At 39.6% G+C, this 19,981-nt stretch overlaps 1 protein-coding gene across 4 annotated transcripts in view; it reads right to left on the minus strand.

The window, feature by feature from the left end:
* The window catches only part of LOC134530672 (papilin), a 411,300-nt gene that overhangs the window by 87,485 nt on the left and 303,834 nt on the right, over positions 1 to 19,981 (minus strand). For all 4 annotated transcript variants that reach the window (XM_063365723.1, XM_063365724.1, XM_063365725.1 and 1 more), the window contains exons 5-11: positions 14,885 to 14,967; positions 12,613 to 12,763; positions 9,270 to 9,393; positions 5,954 to 6,034; positions 1,948 to 2,120; positions 1,465 to 1,600; positions 94 to 437 (exon numbers count right to left, since the gene is read on the minus strand). In XM_063365723.1, coding sequence (XP_063221793.1) covers positions 94 to 437; positions 1,465 to 1,600; positions 1,948 to 2,120; positions 5,954 to 6,034; positions 9,270 to 9,393; positions 12,613 to 12,763; positions 14,885 to 14,967 — 1,092 coding nt within the window. The remainder of the gene's footprint in view (positions 1 to 93; positions 438 to 1,464; positions 1,601 to 1,947; positions 2,121 to 5,953; positions 6,035 to 9,269; positions 9,394 to 12,612; positions 12,764 to 14,884; positions 14,968 to 19,981) is intronic.

Genomic DNA, 19,981 nt, shown 5'->3' on the forward strand with positions numbered 1-19,981 from the left:
TCCGTCAATACTACTCCAATTTCATCTCATCACCTGCAGTGACCCTGATTCAACAGTAAATTAATCCCAAATAAAACAGCATGCTGGACTGACCGGCTTCCAGGGACCGACGAACCACGTGGGGCATGGCACATCCTCTCCGCAGGGCTCCGTGGCGGAGGGGCGTGGCCCCAGGGACTCGGAACACAGCTGCTCGTCGACGATGGACGGCAGACCGTTGGCGACGACCTGCTCGCAGAACACCTGGCGGGACCGGGTGCCCCCCGGGCCACAGCTCATGCTGCACGCCCCCCACTCGCCCAGGGACCACGCGGGGGGGCAGGGGTCTGTGCCGCAGCTCTTGTTGCGCTCCGGCTCCAGAACAGGGTTGCACAGCTTGTCTTCCACCACTTCTAGGTCCCTGCGCCGAGCACACGTCACATTCCTCAGCTGGTGGCCTACAACACACCAAGCCGCCGCTGCACAGCCGCCAGCTCCTCCGAAACACACGGCACAGTTACACCAGACACCACACTAGTGACTAGAGCAGGCACACCAACAAAGCTTGGCCTGACCTCTCAGGTCCTTCTTTATCTCACACTCTACTGCATTCTCTTTCAGTCAAGAGCAGGTTGTACAACTACTAACACACTGCAAATGCTGAATGTATAGTTATTGTTTAGTAAGTACATGCTTTATATTGGCAATGGTAAATGTCATCATTAAAAGTATAGCATGTGCAGAAGAAGAAAGGAAAAGGCCAGCCTACTCTGTTATTTAAAATGCTTTGTCAGCACCTTGTCAATTATTGGGGCTTTTGAGCTCGATGATTGAAACTGATGTATCACGGTGCTGCTATGGGCTTTTTTTCTAAACAAACTGATTGCAACAGTGATCAGGAGAATTAAACTAGCCTTTGGGCTGAGAAAAACCAATCAGGAGGAGATTGGTAGCTGATGCTCCTAAAGATAAGCTTCCAGGACTCTAAGAAGTGATTGATAATGGCAGGCTGTTATGTATAAACTACACAAATATTACATGGAATCATATACACAACACCGTCCTGGCATTCTTGGAGGTTAGTAAATGCTGTATTTACCTACTACTTTCATACACAAGTTGTTTACAAACTGATCATTGGATAAAGACTCTTATAAGCAGTTTCAGCAGCTGAAAGTGAATTTACTATTATGTCTAGAGTTGAGACATTGCTACGACTGAAGTTTTCATAGGAATTGAAAATTTCTAACTGTATCTTTTTGTGTGCAAAGTAATCATTTTCAGCAAACAAGAAGGGAAGGGGGTTGGTGGTGAAGGGGTGTGTGAAGGTAAGTCTGGCTCTTTGTGAGTTGTCTGCAACGAACTTAGAAGCCAATGGACACATTCACCATTAAGAGTTGCCTTTAGGTATTTATTTCTTACTACAATTATTACTAGCATATATTTTTAAAAAAATTTTTATTCTCGGTTTTTAAAGTAACTCACCACCACCACACGTTGTGCTGCATGGTGTGAAGTCATCAAAAATCCAGGCATAGCTGTCTGGATCAGTCTGCTGAGAAATGCCCTTGGAAATACTGTACTGGTACTGAATGCCTGGGTTAGTCTCTTGGTATAGCAGCTGGACAACACAACAGGAAATTCACATGTCATTCCAACATTTGTTTCACAGAAAGCATTTTAATGTAATGTCGTCTCAAGCAAGATTAGAATACAGTTGACAAGTATACCATAAACATAGGAGATTATTATGAAAATGAGAGTGAATGTTATTTAATTTAAAAACATGAATCAACAGAGAGAATGCAAGTCAAAATGACACAGTAAGAATCATTAAAAACAGGAAAAATGACCAAACTTAACATGGATAAAATCTTCCATCTAAATTTGGTAGCAAAGCAACAATTATTTCTGAGAGTGTTATAATAATAATGGCTTTGTAACCCTACTGTGAAGATAAAAACTTACCACAACAAAAATTGCTTCTGTTGTTGGTCCAAGAGCTTTCAAAGACTCCGACGCAAAGAACAGTAAATGTTTCCTCTCATAATGGAACAGCGTGCCAGCAAACCTCAGGCTCCGCGGATAGTCTATCCTCCAGTTGCCGTTCAGGTAGTAGTGACCCGTCAGGTTTCTGATCGCTAGTGTAGGAGGAAAATCACACAAACAAGCTTTAGCTCATGCCAAAATTAGTTTCCAAGACATGTTTTACAAATAACGACAGAATTAAAAGACTAGCCTACCTGGGCATACATACAGTTAACAAATCTCCAGGAAAAAGCCATGCAATTTTAAAAAAACTGCTCAAGATATCAGAATGGGGTCTTTAAAAAAACACTTTAGGATAGACTGAGGTTGAAAAAGTAGCTCTGTTTCTGTTATTTTATTTTTAATACCATATTCTTAAAAGAGTGATATTGGCTAAAATGTGTGTTTTCAGAACAACTTTTAAGTGTGAAACTTCCTGTATAAATTATTCAAAGGAACTCAAGGAACTGTATTTACCCTTTATTTCCATTTCTCCGCCTAATAATATTATGGTCACCACTCAGTTTTCATAGTTGTCCTATGCATGACAAGAAGACTGCGTCTCAGTGTACAGCCTTGCGCTTAGAGGCAGTACTGCGCTAGAAGCACCTGTGAGCATCCCACTTATCATATTTCCTCACTAACACAAATACACCCCTGACTAGGCAGGCCTCTTGGGTAACCAGTGCTCTCGATCCTGAATTTTGCATGAAATAACACCTTTTCTTTGTTAAAGATTAGCTTGGATAATCAATGTTGCTACACATTTGCAAACAATCCATGAAGAGTATCAATGCAGTTTTAACTCTACAGTTCTACATTCAGTTTTCATCTTCAAGATTTGTCTGTAAATACTACAGTGGATTTTAAATTATGTCACTGTCATTTCTGATTCTTAAAGTTATTTGCTTTTGTTTTAATTTTGAGTCATTTTTCCTAATTTTTGTCATGCGAAGGCATAAATATTGTTACACCCTGGTGGTCACTAACAGACTTCCAGTCTGTAACACTTGAGGAAATGACTTATTACTTCATGCTGGTGACTACGACTATCATAATATTTACACATGGCCACGAATGTTGACTCAGCACGTGTCTGAAGCTGGGTGCTATGGCACGTCGAACCAAAAATTTAATTCAGAAGCTGTACTGCAAGCCTTGTGTTAGTTATTGATATTTTAATATTTTTTTTTAATTAGAATGTTTTAGAGGATGCCGTTATTTTATTTGCATTTGTAACTGCACAGCAACATTATTAGTATCAAAACTAAAAACATTATAAAATATGTTTTAAAAGGAAAATGCATATAGTCACAACAATGTAGATAAAAACTTCTCCAAAATACTTAATAACTAAATTAGAATTTTATAAACATTCATCAACATAAATCTAAAATTATGTATAAACTATGAAGTGAAACTTTTTTGCTGAAGGAGCTACAATTTTCTAGCGTTACGAAAATTCTGATCGCCTGAGGGGAATATTTAGGTATATGGTGGGGGAACCGGTAGAAGAGGAGAGTGCGTCAGCAGCAATGCCACAACAACGCATGCACTAGTGGTTGAATGGGAAGATGGCAAAAAGGGGGGTGGGTAGATATGTAGCATAGCATACTATATGGTAGTTGTAATGGTCGTAAGGGAAGATGGCAGGGGAGACGTTGAAATGACACAGTAGTGATGCTACGGAATTCTCGTAACGCTGCTTGCGACTCCTCAGTTTCCATAATGACTAACGATTGGTGCTACGTACCACATTTCTTTTACAGTAAGTCCTCGGTTTACGTCGGGGTTACGTTCCTGAAAACCGCGACGTAAATATAAACGACGCAAAATGAGCCATGTTTCATGCCACCGGCCGACCACGGCCCAAGGTCGGCCGGAAGCGCTGGCATACAGACGTGACAATGGGCAATTTTATCAGCAAATTACAACCGACAGCGTGGGAAACAAGTTCAACTAGTACTTCTCAGCTTTATAGAATGGTTATTTAACCAGCTGCTTTATTACCTTTATTGATTGAAATATAAAAACAGATATATAGTCGTTTGGAAGACATCTTATGAAGAAAAAATCATAAATTGCAGTGAGCTGATACTGTAGGCCTACTACAAACGCATTTAATCACGATAAAGTTAACAACGGCACGTTTAAAACTCCGGCCAACTCAATGATATCATAGCGACTGAAGTAGAGCTGTAGCAAACCGTATGTATTCGTTACTGAGTAACGGGTGCGGTATCTAGTAACGAGTAACAAAACGTTACACACGAATGCATTTCGTTACTCGCATTTTTCGTATGTTTTACGCATGCGCGCGCTTATTCGTTACAAAGAACGATGTTTGTTTATTAAGAAAAGTATAATTTGGAAATTCGTCGTCCAAGTTTTTTACTGTTTATTAAAGGTATTGTGTGTGTAGACAAAGTTTGAGATTGGAACAGAAACAACGTAAGAAAGTATTTTTTACAAATTATAAATATGTATGTTTTTGTTTTTTATTATCGCGTATTTTCACGTTTTTTGTTCTTATCTTAAAAGAGATATAATAAAGCTGCTCTAATGAGATTTTATTGTTTCTTGGTTAACAAAAGCTGTTAATTATCAAATACTTTTAATTGTTTATATTCGATTTATTATTATTTACGCGACGTCATACTGTACGCGTACGAAATACGACTCGATTCGTTGCTGTTACATAACATAGCATGTTATGCGGTATCAGAAGTAACGAGTAACGATACGAAAGTAACGAGTACTAATTGTTATAGTAACGAATACATACGGGTACACTTTTTTTAGTTACTTTTACACCTCTACTGAAGTGCCAAGGAGTTGGACGAAAAGGGGTAGGAGAAAATGCTGTGTCGTTGCGGGAAGTAGATAACACTTATAGTGCGAGATACGTGGGTGGCCGAGCGGGCGGGCTGGTAGTATTGCATCACCGCGCGGAGAGCAGCGGAGAGCAGGAAGCGTCCCTCATGATGTATGATAAGATAAGGCGGTTAACGTGTAGCTTACGCTACATAGCATAAATTGAAGGAATCAAATAATTATAAACGAATTATATACGTTTTTTTGGTTAAAATAAAGATTTACGGTCATTGTAAACGACGTTATTGTGAATCGGCGACAACTTAAATTGAAACATGAGTACTCAAACATTAGCGACGTTAATCCGAAACGACGTAAATCGGTACGACGTAAATAGAGGACTTACTGTATTTAATTTAAGGTATCTAAAATTTATTTATTGTTTGGAAAAAGAGTTATTGATTTGTGCAATTAACTATATAAGTACAATTCATTTTTAGGTGAATAGTGTGATTGATAATGTAAAAAAGAGGTTAGCTATAAAATTTAATTTATTTTTGGTATGTGAACACTATGATTTGAAATGTCAAAAGTACTTATAGGTATTATCAAAGGCAATGTGGGAATAAACCAACAAAAGAAGCACCAAAAAGTGCCAGTGAATGTATGTGAGAACACAGGATGCAGAAAGAGGCATTTTTTTCATTTGTGATAATACCCACATATACTTACTTTTCTCAATTATTATCTCCAATTCAATGAACAATTACTAGGTAATAATTTATCTCTATTTATACCTAATAAGCAAGAAGTTTCACTTCTGTCACATGTGGACCCCACACACACAATTTTTTTAAATTTTATTAGTTAATTTTTTTAAAGCTGAGCATTGCAAGGTTAAAGTATTAGTTTTTTATGAAACTGTACTTTGCTTTGTAAGTTTTTGACTCCTTATGAACTATGTACGTACCTGCTTAATGAATAAAACTTACTGATAAAATAAAAAATTTAATAGAATTTATTCCCAACACTATTTGTTATTTAACCATGCTTTCAAATAAGGTTTTGAAACATGGTAAAAAAATTTATGTAAGCTTTTACCCTACGGAGTACAATCATATTAAATACAAACCCAAATAGTTGTTGGAAGGCTTCAATTCCTCTATCACAATGTTCGTTGCTCCTTCTGGGATCAGAAGGATGTCATTGTATCCTGAAAGCAGCACAGATATTGTTGTTCAGTGCTTAAATGTAGACACGTGGTACACACAACAAACATCTGCTTTAGCTTATGAGATTAAAATCCTTATCCTTAGTGTAGCAGCAAACAATTAAAAATCTCATGTAATGATAACAGGAACATTGACCTACAAAAATTCACATATCACAAGCAAAGTAAGGAATGTTTTAACCATACTGGAGTGTTTTCTCTGAAAATGGATCCACACGGGATTGATCAGATCTGTAGGCCTACATGCTGGAAGTGGAACAGTCTTTCTTCACTTTAATATATCACAACATCAGCAATAAACACAATCTTGTAACTGATGTCAAAATGTATGAAGTCAATGTTTCAACAACCTTTTGAATGATAAGTATTTAGGTTGTTTCGGTATTACAGGCAGGATTCAGACTCCAGTGACAAATGTAACTAGGAGTATACTCAGGTTAATATTCCTTTTCGAACAGATTTTAGACTGTTTTTTTTTTTTTTTTTTGGTTCAAGATCAAGTTTGTAACTATGCAAGGAAGAAAAGAAGACATTAGTGAATAAATAAAAACATATTAAAACAATTAGGCCATTATTCAAAACCGGTATCTCCCACCCTCTAACAATTTTATACCAACCACTTATACCTACTAAACGGATTCTGTCTGAAAGTAGACACACAAAGAATGTTTTCTAAGCCATTACTGTTTCTGTAAGCAGTAGCGGATCCAGAGGGGGGGCTAAGGGGCTCAAGCCCCCTCCAAAAGCATCTGGGTCCACTATTGTTTTAGTGTTTGCCTTGATAAAGCCTAGCCTCAGCTGGGTCAAGCCCCTCCCAAACCAAAATCCTGGATCCGCCACTGTCTGTAAGCAGTGGCGTAGCCAGGTTTTGTGTATGGGGGGTGTTAAGAAGCATGCCGCCCCCCCCCCCCCCCAGAATTAAAGCGGGGGGTCCGGGGGTCCTCCCCCGGGAAAATTTGGATTTTAAGGTGTGAAATAGTGCTATTTTAGCAGTTTTCGGTACTTAAATTTAAATATAGTAATAGTAAAAATTTTATTAATTTTAATATGAAATTTGTTTGAGTGATGAATAAGAAATTAATTAAAGATTTTGTGCTAAGGGGGGAGGGGGGGGGTTTGAACCCCTAAACCCCCCCCCTGGCTACGCCCCTGTCTGTAAGTGAAGGAAGTGTACAGTTATAGCAAGTATGATAAATCCTCCCAAAACAAAAATGTCAAAAATTGACTATATTATATTAATTTATTTTTGCACATGCACTATCCAGAAAGTAAGTTGCTTTGATCTGTTAGCCAGGGACATAGTATACCACCTACATCATTCCACTTCTTGCCAAAAAGCCTACCAATCACGCATGGCTTTAAGAGTACAGGTTTCTTCTGCTACAATATAATTCAGCATGAACTTAACATAGGATGGTATCAATTTTTCAATAATAAAGTTAGTAGACTGACGTCGTCCGGGCCTGCGGCCCCTTTGAGCCCGATACGACACCGCCCAACCACCATCTATATTCAAACCTCCCGCTCGTGCGTGCGTGTGTGCGTGTGTCTAGCCCGGCAAGAGGGCGCTTAGCTGCAGTGCGCCGCACCCCTAATTTGCTACGTTTTAATATTATTTGTAAACCCTTTTTGTTTTCATTCGTCTTTGCCCCAGTGTTGTGCAATTTACTTGTGTTTTCTGCAATTTAAATAGGTTACCTTAAATAACTATAGACGTTGCCCGGGCGGACCCGAACAGGCACGGACTTGGACGAGGATAGGAATGCTTTTATATGAATTATCATTAAATAAGTAAATAGTAACAAACTTTCCATTGTCAGTAATTTTTATATATTTTTAATGTTTATCTGTAATTTACTCAACTTTCGCCGGGGCACGGAGTCGTAGAATACAGTAACGGTAATTGTGTTGGCGCGAAGGGCGCCATGTTGCCACCTGCGAGCGATGAGCTCAGCGCAGTCCATCTTCATCACTGACCGAGAGCAGACGCGCCAGCACCCCGGGGACCTCAACCTTTGTTCATCACTGACCAAGTAATTTCTGTATCGTTAATTCTTTTTAAATCGCTTTCGTTCGTCATCCTCGGGGCAGCTCTCGGTCAGCGGGCTGTTTAATTAATTAATTGTCTCAGTCGAGTTTTTTTCATCACCGTGTAATAAGTATACTTTGCAGCATGGCCACGTGTGTGGACCATGCCCTCACCTAAACCGATTCGTGCCTCAGGCTTTTTAACCGTGTAATGTGTAACGTGTAACGGGCGTGTAGAGAGACGTGTTAGTGAAATTAAATCTGGAAAATAAATATAAAGTGAGTATTTATTTAATCACGTGGTGAGTGAGTCTAGGAGTGTGGCGTGCCCGACGCCTAGAGCGGGCCAGGTCTGGGTAGCTAGGATAGAAAGGGCTGGTAACTCGTCCCCACTTGGGCTACGTCACGCCCTGAGTGAGAGACTCCGCCGGGTCCACGTGCCCTTCCACGTGGTGGCGCCCATAGTTAACATCTCGAAATCACCGGCAATGCGCGATCAGCCCTCAAGACAGTAGAAGATTGACCTAGCCAGTGAAGGTACTGTCAAGTGACACCTGAAAATGCTGGAAAAACATATTAATTCAAATACTACCTATTAACAACATACATAAGAAGTAGGTTCTTAATGTACTGACCAGTAAAGTGCCAGCCTCCTTGATTTTGTTTACACTTGCCACGTCTTAGTAGTGATACATTATCCTAAAAGGCATTTGGTTAGTCTAAACATTCTGAAATCAATTTCTCATAATAGTTTCTGTCAAAAGCGGCACAGTTTCAACTAATTCACTGCCTTTATTGCACCTGTTTCAACTGACAACCTATTAGGGCAAGTAATTTCACATCTACTATAAAGAAAACTCTAAACAAAGTTTTCAAAAGTGTTAATGCTCAGATTAGCATAAATAAACTATAGGTGCATATCATACTGTTTTCCTCACTCTGATAGCCAGTGCGCAACCGATTGCATTAAGAAGGTCGGCTCATGCTGGGCGTCAATTAAGGTGTGTTTGTGCATCAGCTGTAATTTTTACGTGATTATTCAAAGGTTGGCAGCATGTTCATTGCATTTTTCTTCCTGCTTCATGTGTAGGGTTTAATGATGGCGGATACATAGTTGTGAAATTCAAAGGGAATTAATTGCCTTGCCTTTCTAACAGTGACGGAAGTTCACGGATACGCAGGAACTCACCAACTTGCAGGTCGTCGTTCTCGAACACGCTTCGCACGGTGTTGCAGCTGCTGCCGTCGCCTCCGCACTCGCGGCAGAGGTCCTCCCTGGCCGGGGAGCCCAGCATCATGTCGCAGCCCACCGGCTGCAAGATCACGTCACGCCCGCGGGAGGGTTCGACCGAGTCCAGTTAAAAGTGAAAGACAGAGGTCGCAATACCGTGTCACCTCTAGGGCCACAGCACTGGTACAGAGGTGTGACACCCCTTGCAAAACTTCAATGTTTCACTCACGCTTCAAAAAATGTAAAATACCTCACAGACTCACAGTAACGTTCTTGTAATGTTACGAAAATATATCTGAATCATTTTTGCTGAACAGCATGCATTCAGAATAAAGTATAATGATGAATATAGGTGGAAATAAATAATTTCAATACTATAATGTCCTTCAAAAGTTTAAAGTGTTTTACTGCATTGTTTTTAGCCAGATCCTAAAAACCTGTTCCTTTCCACAAGTACATTGGTGTCTAAAAGCCTTGTGAGTAGCGGTTCACTGGTAGCCGGCAGAAAAACCACCGATAAGTTACCGCAGCCACACTGCATTACTTCAATATAAGATCTGTTTGTAACCATTGGTGTAATCTTCAGAGGTTATGGTCATTTCAAAACTAGTGGGTCACAAGGGCAAAAAATAACCCCCAATATAATAATCTGCTGTAAGGGTCAAATTCTCAGCAGCATTTTAAGACGTTTTATCATATACTATACTACGTACTACGGAGTGTCTCACTCTTAGTTTGCGGTGCAGAGTAAATAATGCCCACTGTTGTCAAATTGATACTACCTGGCTTGTTAACATCAACAATATATTCTGTGTATCACTTTTAAACATAATAAGTTTTAATTTTTTTATATTTTAATATTTGTTGATTTTCAAAGACCAATTCTGAAAAAAAAAAAATGTTAGTGCTAAACACCAATTTTTTTCACATAAAATGTATTTTAGCAGTTGGTCACTATTAATAACAAGACATTTAATGAAATTATGTGTTATGTTAAAATAGAGCAAAAACATTTTAATATTAAATTATATAAAAAAAAATTGTTGCCAAAAATGTTTGAAACCATGTTGGCTTCTTTCAGTTACATCTCCTTAGAAGTAAAAATATATTATTGAATGATGCTCTTGAAAAAATACACCAAGAAAATGTTTTTCCAAAATTCTAATTCCAAATTTTCCTTTACAAAACACAATGTGTCAGATACATTTTGAAAAAAATTTATTACACTATAATGCTGTGTCTGAAACTTTTGTACTTTTTGGTGTACATCCGCAACAACGTGTGCCGAAACAAGGACAGCACTAATAGCAGATATTATGCAATGGAAAATGAGAGTAAATGTCCATCAAAATCCACACTGCGAACTGAGGATGACACATGCTATTATACAAAGTGAGTCTGAATTTGACAGACATACGTCTGCTGCAGGTTCATCACGACAAAATAGTTTAAAACACTCCATTACTCGCGTCCACAGCTGGACAAATGTGCTCGCACTGTATCTGTGAGATACATGATAAAATATCTTGTACAGAAACTAATTTCTGGACTGAGTTTTCAATAATGAATATTAATATATGCAAAATAACTTTAAAATAATTTATTTTTTTACAAATGCAAAAAAAAATCATATAACAATTGAAGCATCTGCAATTTTGGAAGACCTTCTAGTCCTGTAACTGTTTTAAGTATTTACAATTTAAATACTACATTGTGTTCATGTCAAAGCACATCTAAATTTACTCAGCAGTAAATATAAAACAAGCAAAGATACATTGAAAAAAAAAACAGATTTTAATGAAATACATATCCTTATATATACAGGCTTTACATACAAAAAAAATTGATTGTATTGTGTATGAAACATAAATTAGAAAATTTTGGTGACATTTTGATCTCACAGTATAACACTGTTTGTGAAAGGCACTGCCATATTACTTCTGTTACTATCACTCATCACTTATCTTGATTTTCAACGTCACTTGGTACACATCTGTCAGGACACACAAAAGCACAGTGCTGCAGACAAAGGTACTGGTCGCAGGTTTGACACGAGTATCCTGTCAATCGAGTTTTTTTACTTCTCTGGCACGTCATGCAACACTTCCGTGTTGCATATTATTTGCTAGTGCTGCTCTGATTGCTCTTGTCTCTTGCATTAGACTGTTCAAATGTCACCAATATTTCTTTGAGTCTGTTTGAAATCGATAGCAGCAAACAGCTAAGAGTTGATATTTTTACCAGTTGTCCTTCAATGAGTTCCCTTCTCTAACTTCACTGTCTGAATCTCTCTCACTGTTGTCAGAATCTTCAAATAAAATCCTGTGGATTTCTTTTATGTGTCCGGGGTCATTCATATTGTATATTGTTTCCTTTGATGCCATTTTAGATCTGCAATAATGAAAATCAACACAGTTGAAAAATAGTTAAATCATTGTGTGCATTTAGCAAAACAAAGATGCTCGCATAGTATCTCTGAGATAAAATGGCCGAAAATTATTTTGAAAATAATTACAACAAAAAATAAACATTAAATTATCACTATGAAACTCTTACACGAAAATGTAAAAATATATAAAAAAATCATAAGTTAGAATACATATTACTTACATGTATAGTCACGCTGTATCTCACAGATACGAAACAGTAACTGTAGCCACAAATGTTCATCCTTTGAAGGACTAGCAATACCTAACAACTCTCTTTCGATAAGCTAGGAAGATACCAGGGAGGGCGTTATCTGAGCTCCATGCATACTCGTGTGTCACTTCGCAGAAAGTGCTGCTTATCCCTCAGATAAAGCGCGAGCAATGGAGTGTTAAAACACGTATAAAACTTGTGGTCTAAAATGCTTCCCAAGGTTGGTACGGTATACCTACATCTTTGAAGCTGTAGCTGAACAACATTTCTATTGTAAATAACAGAGAAAATGTTTAAGAGAGAATACAGAGCATCTGAATAATGTTTAACTGAACAAATTTCTACAAACACGGCAAATTTAATTGCTGTAGAAAATTATTTCATTGAAATAATTAGGGTAACACCTTTGTTTTCAACATATTCTTGTGGCATATTTATTTCAATGAAATAATTTAGCTACAGTGAAATAATCTGCAGAAGTTTAGTGTTCTGTATTGAATATTTTATTATTTACAATAAAAAAACGTTGAGCCCCACATCAAAGACGTAAACCAGCCTCGGGGAAGCACTCCATGCCACGAGTCATAGAAGACGTGGTTGCGATGAACCTGCGGCCGAGGTTACAGTACCGGTGGCGCTCTCCGACGAGCGCGGGGCTCACCATGCACGTGCCGTCCACGCAGATGTCCAGCTTCTCGTCGTCGCAGCGCGTGCCGTCGACCACCTTCGTCTTGTGGCGGTAGTAGTAGCGCTCTCCGCGCGGCATGCAGTTCAGCTCGCACTTGTTGGGCGCCTTGGTGTACGGCACCCACCTGCGACCGCCCGCCCCCATTCAGCCCTCAGGTCAAGCCGGGGTCTCGGTGCCACCCGCACCAACAACTCACTTCCGCGACAATTTTTTCTTGTTTTCCGACAACATCTCATATCACCACCACATATTGATTCAACTACACTATTCCAAATATTTTTGAGACAAACTTAGATGGAAAACTTGCAGTCATTAAATTTTTTAATACGTTTCAAGTTGGATAGTACTTGAAAAAAAAATATTAATTTTTAAATATTTAACAATATACATGTGTTCACCCAACTTTTATTTTGTATTCTAATAATACGATATTTAAGTAAACGTCTATAGTAAAAATTACTCCGGCAGTTTAGCGGCGCCCGAGGCACAAGTCCCGTCTCCCCCCCCCCCTTAAACTTGTTACATCCCTACTTCGGAAACGACACGAAGGCAGCCAATGAATGACAGGGTCACCGTGACGTCAACACGATGAAATACGTTCCCCGACGGCCCGCAAGAAGTAGGAGCTGTTTCTAGTTTCGTCGTGTCGTGCCGCACGACGGAAAGCAAAACGAAAACCTTATTAAACTAAACTTTAAAAAATACCTACTTGGTGAATATTTATGCTGAAAAACAAAAAGTGTTGTTTTACGTTTGGGTAAGCTTTCACATTTGGCGGAATTATTTCCTCTCTCTCTTTTCCTTGTATCTAAAATAAACTTAACCTCATTTTGTGCAAGAGACGACAGCTATCAACAAGAAATAAAAATTCCTATAGTATCAACATTGTTTTAGCTCATTCTATACGCTATTAACTCTGTCGTGCTGGAGCGATGTACGACGGTTTGTTGGGTTTGTAGTGTGTTCGTCGTGGCACTGTGACCCCAGCTTTAGGCAGGTACCCCGACATAGCCTCTCCCCAAACACCGCGATGAAGTGGGGTATCCACTTCCCTCGCGATATGGGGCCACGCAAAATCAGTAATACCCACACCAGTATGTATATGCTGGTCCCGCAAGGGATAACCTTGGCGCGTAGTAAATTTTTGCACAAGATACGTGATAACATGACCGAAAATGTGAACTTCACACAACCAAACGAAGTAATACGAATCAACACCACTGTCATCATAGGCGTGGCTATAGTTCTGGTATTGATGGTCCTATTCCCATTACCCAGATTGCCAACCTCTTTGTTATTTAAATGAAAGAAATAATCATGGCGTTACACATTCATAATAGAAAATAATTTATCCGTGTGCGTAAGTCACGCGCCTGGGATGCATGCAACACGCTAACACCTATTGCTGTGCTGTTTGCTAGAGATAAGGCGCCCTTGGCAATCCTTTACCGGCCTCGTCAAACATCTAGGTGGGTGAAAACTTAATGGCGCAGAGTGTGTTACAGTAAACGTTTTCATAACAGTCTGTAAACAGTTGAGCTGGGCTGGTGCTGAGCCAGCAAACAAGAACACGGACAACAAGAGGAACTTTAGCAACCAATACGTTTGGCTTCGACGTAACGTACTTGACAATTGTTTCGACGCTAAGACGTATCAGAAAAGGAGGAATGGTGACTGTGAAATCGCAATACGGCTGTGTAGTGCATCTATAATTCACCTGAATTCGTGCTACTAGCACAGCACGGGTAGAAACATAATTTTATTGGGAGAAATAACACAGTCTGTCTTTGTTCGTGCAGTCGTCCATAGAAGATGCATGTAATTACGATGTTCAAGACCAACGGTGGAGATCGATGACGAGTGTAAGATAGTTCTGCGGTGGATTACGATTGCCTTCTACAGCAAGAAAATGAAAGAAAAAAACACATCAAACCCAGTCAAGAACTAATTGGACAGGCGTGACAACTGGACACATTTCCTGCCATCTATTGGACAGGTGTGACAACTGGACACATATTATGCCATCTGTTGGACAGTTGCAAAACTAGACACGTGTTCTGCCACCTACTGGACAGGTGTGACAACTGACTGAAACATGTCCTGCCATCTATTACACAGGTGTAACAACTGAACACATTTACTGCCATCTATTGGACAGGTGTTACAACTGGACATATGTTCTGCCATATATTTGGACAGTGTGACTACAACGCTGTCCGGTGTTATCTGAAGCGTGTTTGCTTACTCGAGAAGCCTTCCCTCGAATGGCACGGAGTTGAAGGCGTAACACTGCTCGGCTCTGAAGTCGGTCGATCTCTCTGGGCAATCCTGCACACAAACACACACAACGAAGTTAATCGATAACTATCGACGCGTAACACAATCTCAATTTCTCTCACAGGGTATCGGCCACCCTGCTTAACGAAGGCTACTTACCACATACTCAACAGCCCGAATGAGTGATTCATAATTAAAATTAAAAATCTCAGAATTAAAAATTTAGTTGGTATGCTGGCAGCCAGCCCAAATGCTTAAATTAATATTGCGGTTGGATTAACCTAATATCTTAAACTTGAAATTTTCCCATAATTCCCCGAATATTTTTCGAAACTGCCTTGATTTGACGCGTTTAAATTCTTAGGAACTGAAACGTGTTCTTGACAAGCAACTGAATGTTTTCCTTTCACAACCTGAGACTAACATCTTTTTGCTGAACTGAACCTTCCATTATTAATACCACGAAGGTTAGAAGTAAGGGAGTAAGTGTGTGCAATTTTTTGCCATGTTAATAATGGAAGTCAAAATGAGAACCTCCCACTACCTCCTTTCTCATCCGGATATAAAACTTTTTTTTTGTTACTAGTAGGTTTACGCTAATTCCTTGCCGATTTGTTAAAAGAAACTTTGTTTATCAATAATCAATACATGATGTCATTTTTACGATTATTTCTAGCGAGTTCCTTTCAAACTATTTAACCAACATCTTGCATTAGTCTTTACGCAGCTACGGCTTGTTTTATTAACAATTTGCTAACAAGAGTGACTTCAATTTCTTAGAAATAGACACCCATTTAAAAGATGAATACGTTATTTCCTGGGAAACAAGATTATCAAAGATCCAGAACTTGTTCACTGAAAAGTATAATTTACTTAATATTTTATGATTTTTATTAGTAAATAAATAACAAAGAAATAATGCTTACTTTTTGAAAATTTCAAGCAAATTTTTTTACATAACAAGCGTTTCCTTCATCTTAGAGGGAGTCAGTCCTGTTTTCACGAGTCTCATTATGTATAGTGCATTGAAATTAATATGAAAAGCATTGAATTCTTGAAAAGTGTTTCATTTTTCTTTAGTCTGAAAGACTTTAAAATACGCAACTACTTATTCTAATTCGTTTTAAGCTGGAACATATGTAATACAAAAGCTAATTTTAAATTTATTTCGCTGTTTTGTTTACAGTAATGATCGTAGAAGTCAATTCCTAAATGTTCAGGTTGGTCGGGATGCCGTGTACGTGCCTTTATGGCTGCGGCCAGCGATGCTATCCCTGGAGGAGCCCGGGCCGCACTGACTCCACTGTATGAATAAATGAATAAATGAATGAATGAATGCATATCTCGTCGTCGAATTCGAGGTCATCAGGGACGATGAGGGGTGACTGGATGAGAATGGAGAATTAAGGTAATGAATCGGTGGAGGACGTTGGAATACTACAAGAAAACCCACCAGCTCTCGGAAACGTCTGCAGACGTTTCCCACTTAAAACTAAAATAGTGATGATGATGATGATGATGATAATAACAATAATAATAATAATAATAATGAGAGCTACTCATTCAGTACTCGCCAGAGATGTGTAACATCTAACCTCGGTAACGAGCAAATTCATTTGTTCTCATGTTGCAAATACACTTATAATACGAGACTCGAGAACGAAAGTTAACATAGAATTATTTTTAAAAAAATTTCGAGCGTTATAAATATACGAAAATTGTGTTTTAGACTACATTTCCGAACGCTAATCACGCGTAATTTCCACACCCAACGTTAGAGTTCACTGACGGAGCAGCAATCGAATCATTCCATTTGCACAGCGAAAAGTTAAACTATAGAATGAAACGGTTCATATTAAAGCGAAAAAGAAATAGTTTTGGAAAATACTGAACCCAGGCTTTGTACCTGATTTTCGACAACGAATTTTATAAAAATACTACCCATCTTGATAAAATTAACTAAACAGTTTTATACTATAAAGTTTCCCCATTGAATTTGTGAACTTTTGTTCGCGCCATCCGCCACAGATGGTTACACAATTCAGTTCCAATCGACTTCCGTTCCATTCGCTCCTACCAAATGCCGTACACCGAGAGCTAAGATGTTTACACGTGAAGCTATCCGGGGTGCTAACCGCCGGGAATCGAATCCGGATCCCCTCGGCGGGAGGCGGGGGAACTGACCACTGGACCACCGAGGCCACTCCCCGCACTCCGAGACTGGGGGGAGGAGAGTGTAAAAGGGTGGGGGGAGAGGGGACCTAATCGCAGCCCGAGATTGAGTCATTCCCCCGTGGCCGCCGGCGGTCACCTCGGCGGAACAACAGGCATTCGTTGAGGGGTTGAGGGGCGGCGGCCCGGGGTTGTGTCCGACGACGCCGTGCCGGCAGGTGCGGGCATTCCTGGAACCTGAGACGAAATTGTCGATAATGACCTCGATTAGACGCCCGACAACTAGCCTACCTCGGAAAGGTCGCGCTGTCCTCCCAAATTGTGAACACTTGACAAAAAAAAAAACAAAAAAAAAACAAGTGATCACTGTGTTGATTTACATTTACGTGCGAGGAACACAAAATACTGTGTGGGGAACACATTGTCGGGAGCATGGTTTATTTATCTTTTAAAATCAACGACATCGTAAGGCGCCTGGTTCGTCAAGCGTAATCACTTTTTACCGAGAAATGTTTATGCGGAAGCGTCTCGTCACAACGGCACGAGACATCAAAACAGCTCCAGGACAGGCAGGTGTACCAACACTACGTGAAGGATGGCTAGACTTTGGGTGGGAAATGGAACAGTCCGTTCGACGTGAACCTGCAGATGACGAAAGTGATGCCACAACGTATTTGCGTTACTAGCAATTGATTTTGTTTTGTGTAAACTAGACGAGAACTTACACACAATACTTTAAATTACTGTTTCGCGTGTTTGACGATGGATACGAGTCAAGTCATTATTAGGCTTACGTCGTACGGTAAAAGGGACCGTCAGTGAACTGAACGTAGATCTTAAGAACATCTCCTAAAAAAACTTGAATCAACACAGCGTTTGGCCAGGTTAAAAGGTCGCGGGTTAAATAAAAGACGACTTTACTGTATTTCGATACGACTTCACGTCCTTGCTCCAAGTGCAACTCCTTACTAATTTCGTAACATTCAAAGGAGCTGGGCGGTAACTGACAGAGCTGCTGGTAAACACCCCACGTATAGGGTGAGAAAGTAAAAATGGAAGGGGGGAGAAAGAGAAAGAGGGTTTGAATTCAATGCCACCATTTTAGTGTGACACCTCGTGGACCACAGTTACTGAGTATCTACTCAATAAAACTCCACTGACTGACAGACAACGCACAGCTTAAACCATTGGGTCTAGAAGCACGAAATTTCGCATTAGGAGTTCCTCATATAACGTATAAGAAATTATTTTTGAATATTCATCACCTAAGGTGGTTAATCATGGGATGAAATTTTACATGGAAGTTTTTCATTTTTGAAGTTAGAAATATGGAAATTAATGTTTACGTTTCTGTTCATAAATAAAAGTCAGTTGTGTCAGCGTTTTTGTTAATTTATCAAAAATGAGGATCAAACACTTACCCATCGGGCACACAGCTAGTATCTAAGAATGGTCGACATTAGAACGAAAAAGAATACGGACACCAGAGCTAATAATCGTGTGCTTTGGGATATAACATCCAGAAGAAGACTCAGTGTTTCGAAGAGTGGTGTGTTTGTGTGTGATAGGGGCAGAAACCAGGGGAACTATTTTTTCTTGGTTCGATGTCAGCTTAACTAAGTGTAGCCTATTCAGGTACACCAAGGCAAAGAACATATTTACTGTAACAAACTGAAATATTTTTTTCGCGGGAAGAATGGCCATGATTTTAACCTAATTAATTTATGCCAATGTCACCATTTGTTTTTCACTTGCGGCGACAGGATAGACTAACTGAAAGGAGCCAAGTGCGGATTATGAAATTTTCACACCAACAATGGGCTAATCGTACGTATCTGACGAAGACCACTTTGAAAACACATGAGAGTGGTAAACATTTACATCCCGAAGCATTCTCTTGTCTGCAGATCTGGCGGCCCCCCCTTCGGGAACCACCCTGTTCGCCCCTCTCTCCCCCCTCGATACCTCCCTCGCCCTCATCACACGAGGCTTGTTGATGGCGCCGAGGAGGTCTTTCATCGTGCCGGGCGCCGCTTGCCTCAGATTGCTGTTATTAACGAGCGCGGGCCTTCCCTAAAGTCTTTGTTATGGGCCGACCATTCGGTAACTCGAGTCCAACCGAACTGGACTTGCGGGTAGGAGGAAAAGGTTCCACTGCTGCTCGAGTATCAACGACGTCGTCATGAAGTGTTTCAGTTAAGTTCAACCGGAATAAACAATTATTTAATTATTACACTATAAAATGACTCAAACGGCAAGCTTTTTTTTTAAGATAAGCACTAGATATAAGGAATTTGACAGTTAAAATTAATTCACAGACTCAATTTAATTAATATAACAATAATTTGGGTGGTATGCATTCAACTGCATCATCGATTTACCAGTCGGAATCAACTTAGCATTCGCTGACCGAAACATCTGTAGATGAGGTTTCTGAGTGCTGTTAGGAACCAACGACTTATAAGCTATAACACATCACAAATCCAGCTTCATCAGTGCTGCCAACACTCTTGCTAAGCATATGCAGCAGATATTTGAAAAAAAAAAATGTTTACTGGTATAATATTGTGTATGCCTGTAAATGCATAAACATTTTTTAAACGTCTTTGTCGAATCACCAAAAAGATGTTTTATATGGGCATGTATGTATCTTTCGCGAAATAATCTGATCTCTAATTAGACTGCAATATGATATGCCCGCGCAATTGACTGCCGCCTGCAAGCGTAGCCATTGCCTTATCTGGCAGGGACATTCAGGACGCGTTTGCTTCCGCACTAGATAGCTGATATTTGTGTGCTAACAGTAGACATGAACCTGAAATAAACCCAGCCAACCACGAATCCAAAGACAATGCTATGAAATTTTAACACACAGCGGGTCCGAAAATATTTT

This window comes from Bacillus rossius, chromosome 3 (genome assembly GCF_032445375.1).
Source record: "Bacillus rossius redtenbacheri isolate Brsri chromosome 3, Brsri_v3, whole genome shotgun sequence".
NCBI classification, from domain to species: Eukaryota; Metazoa; Arthropoda; class Insecta; order Phasmatodea; family Bacillidae; genus Bacillus; species Bacillus rossius.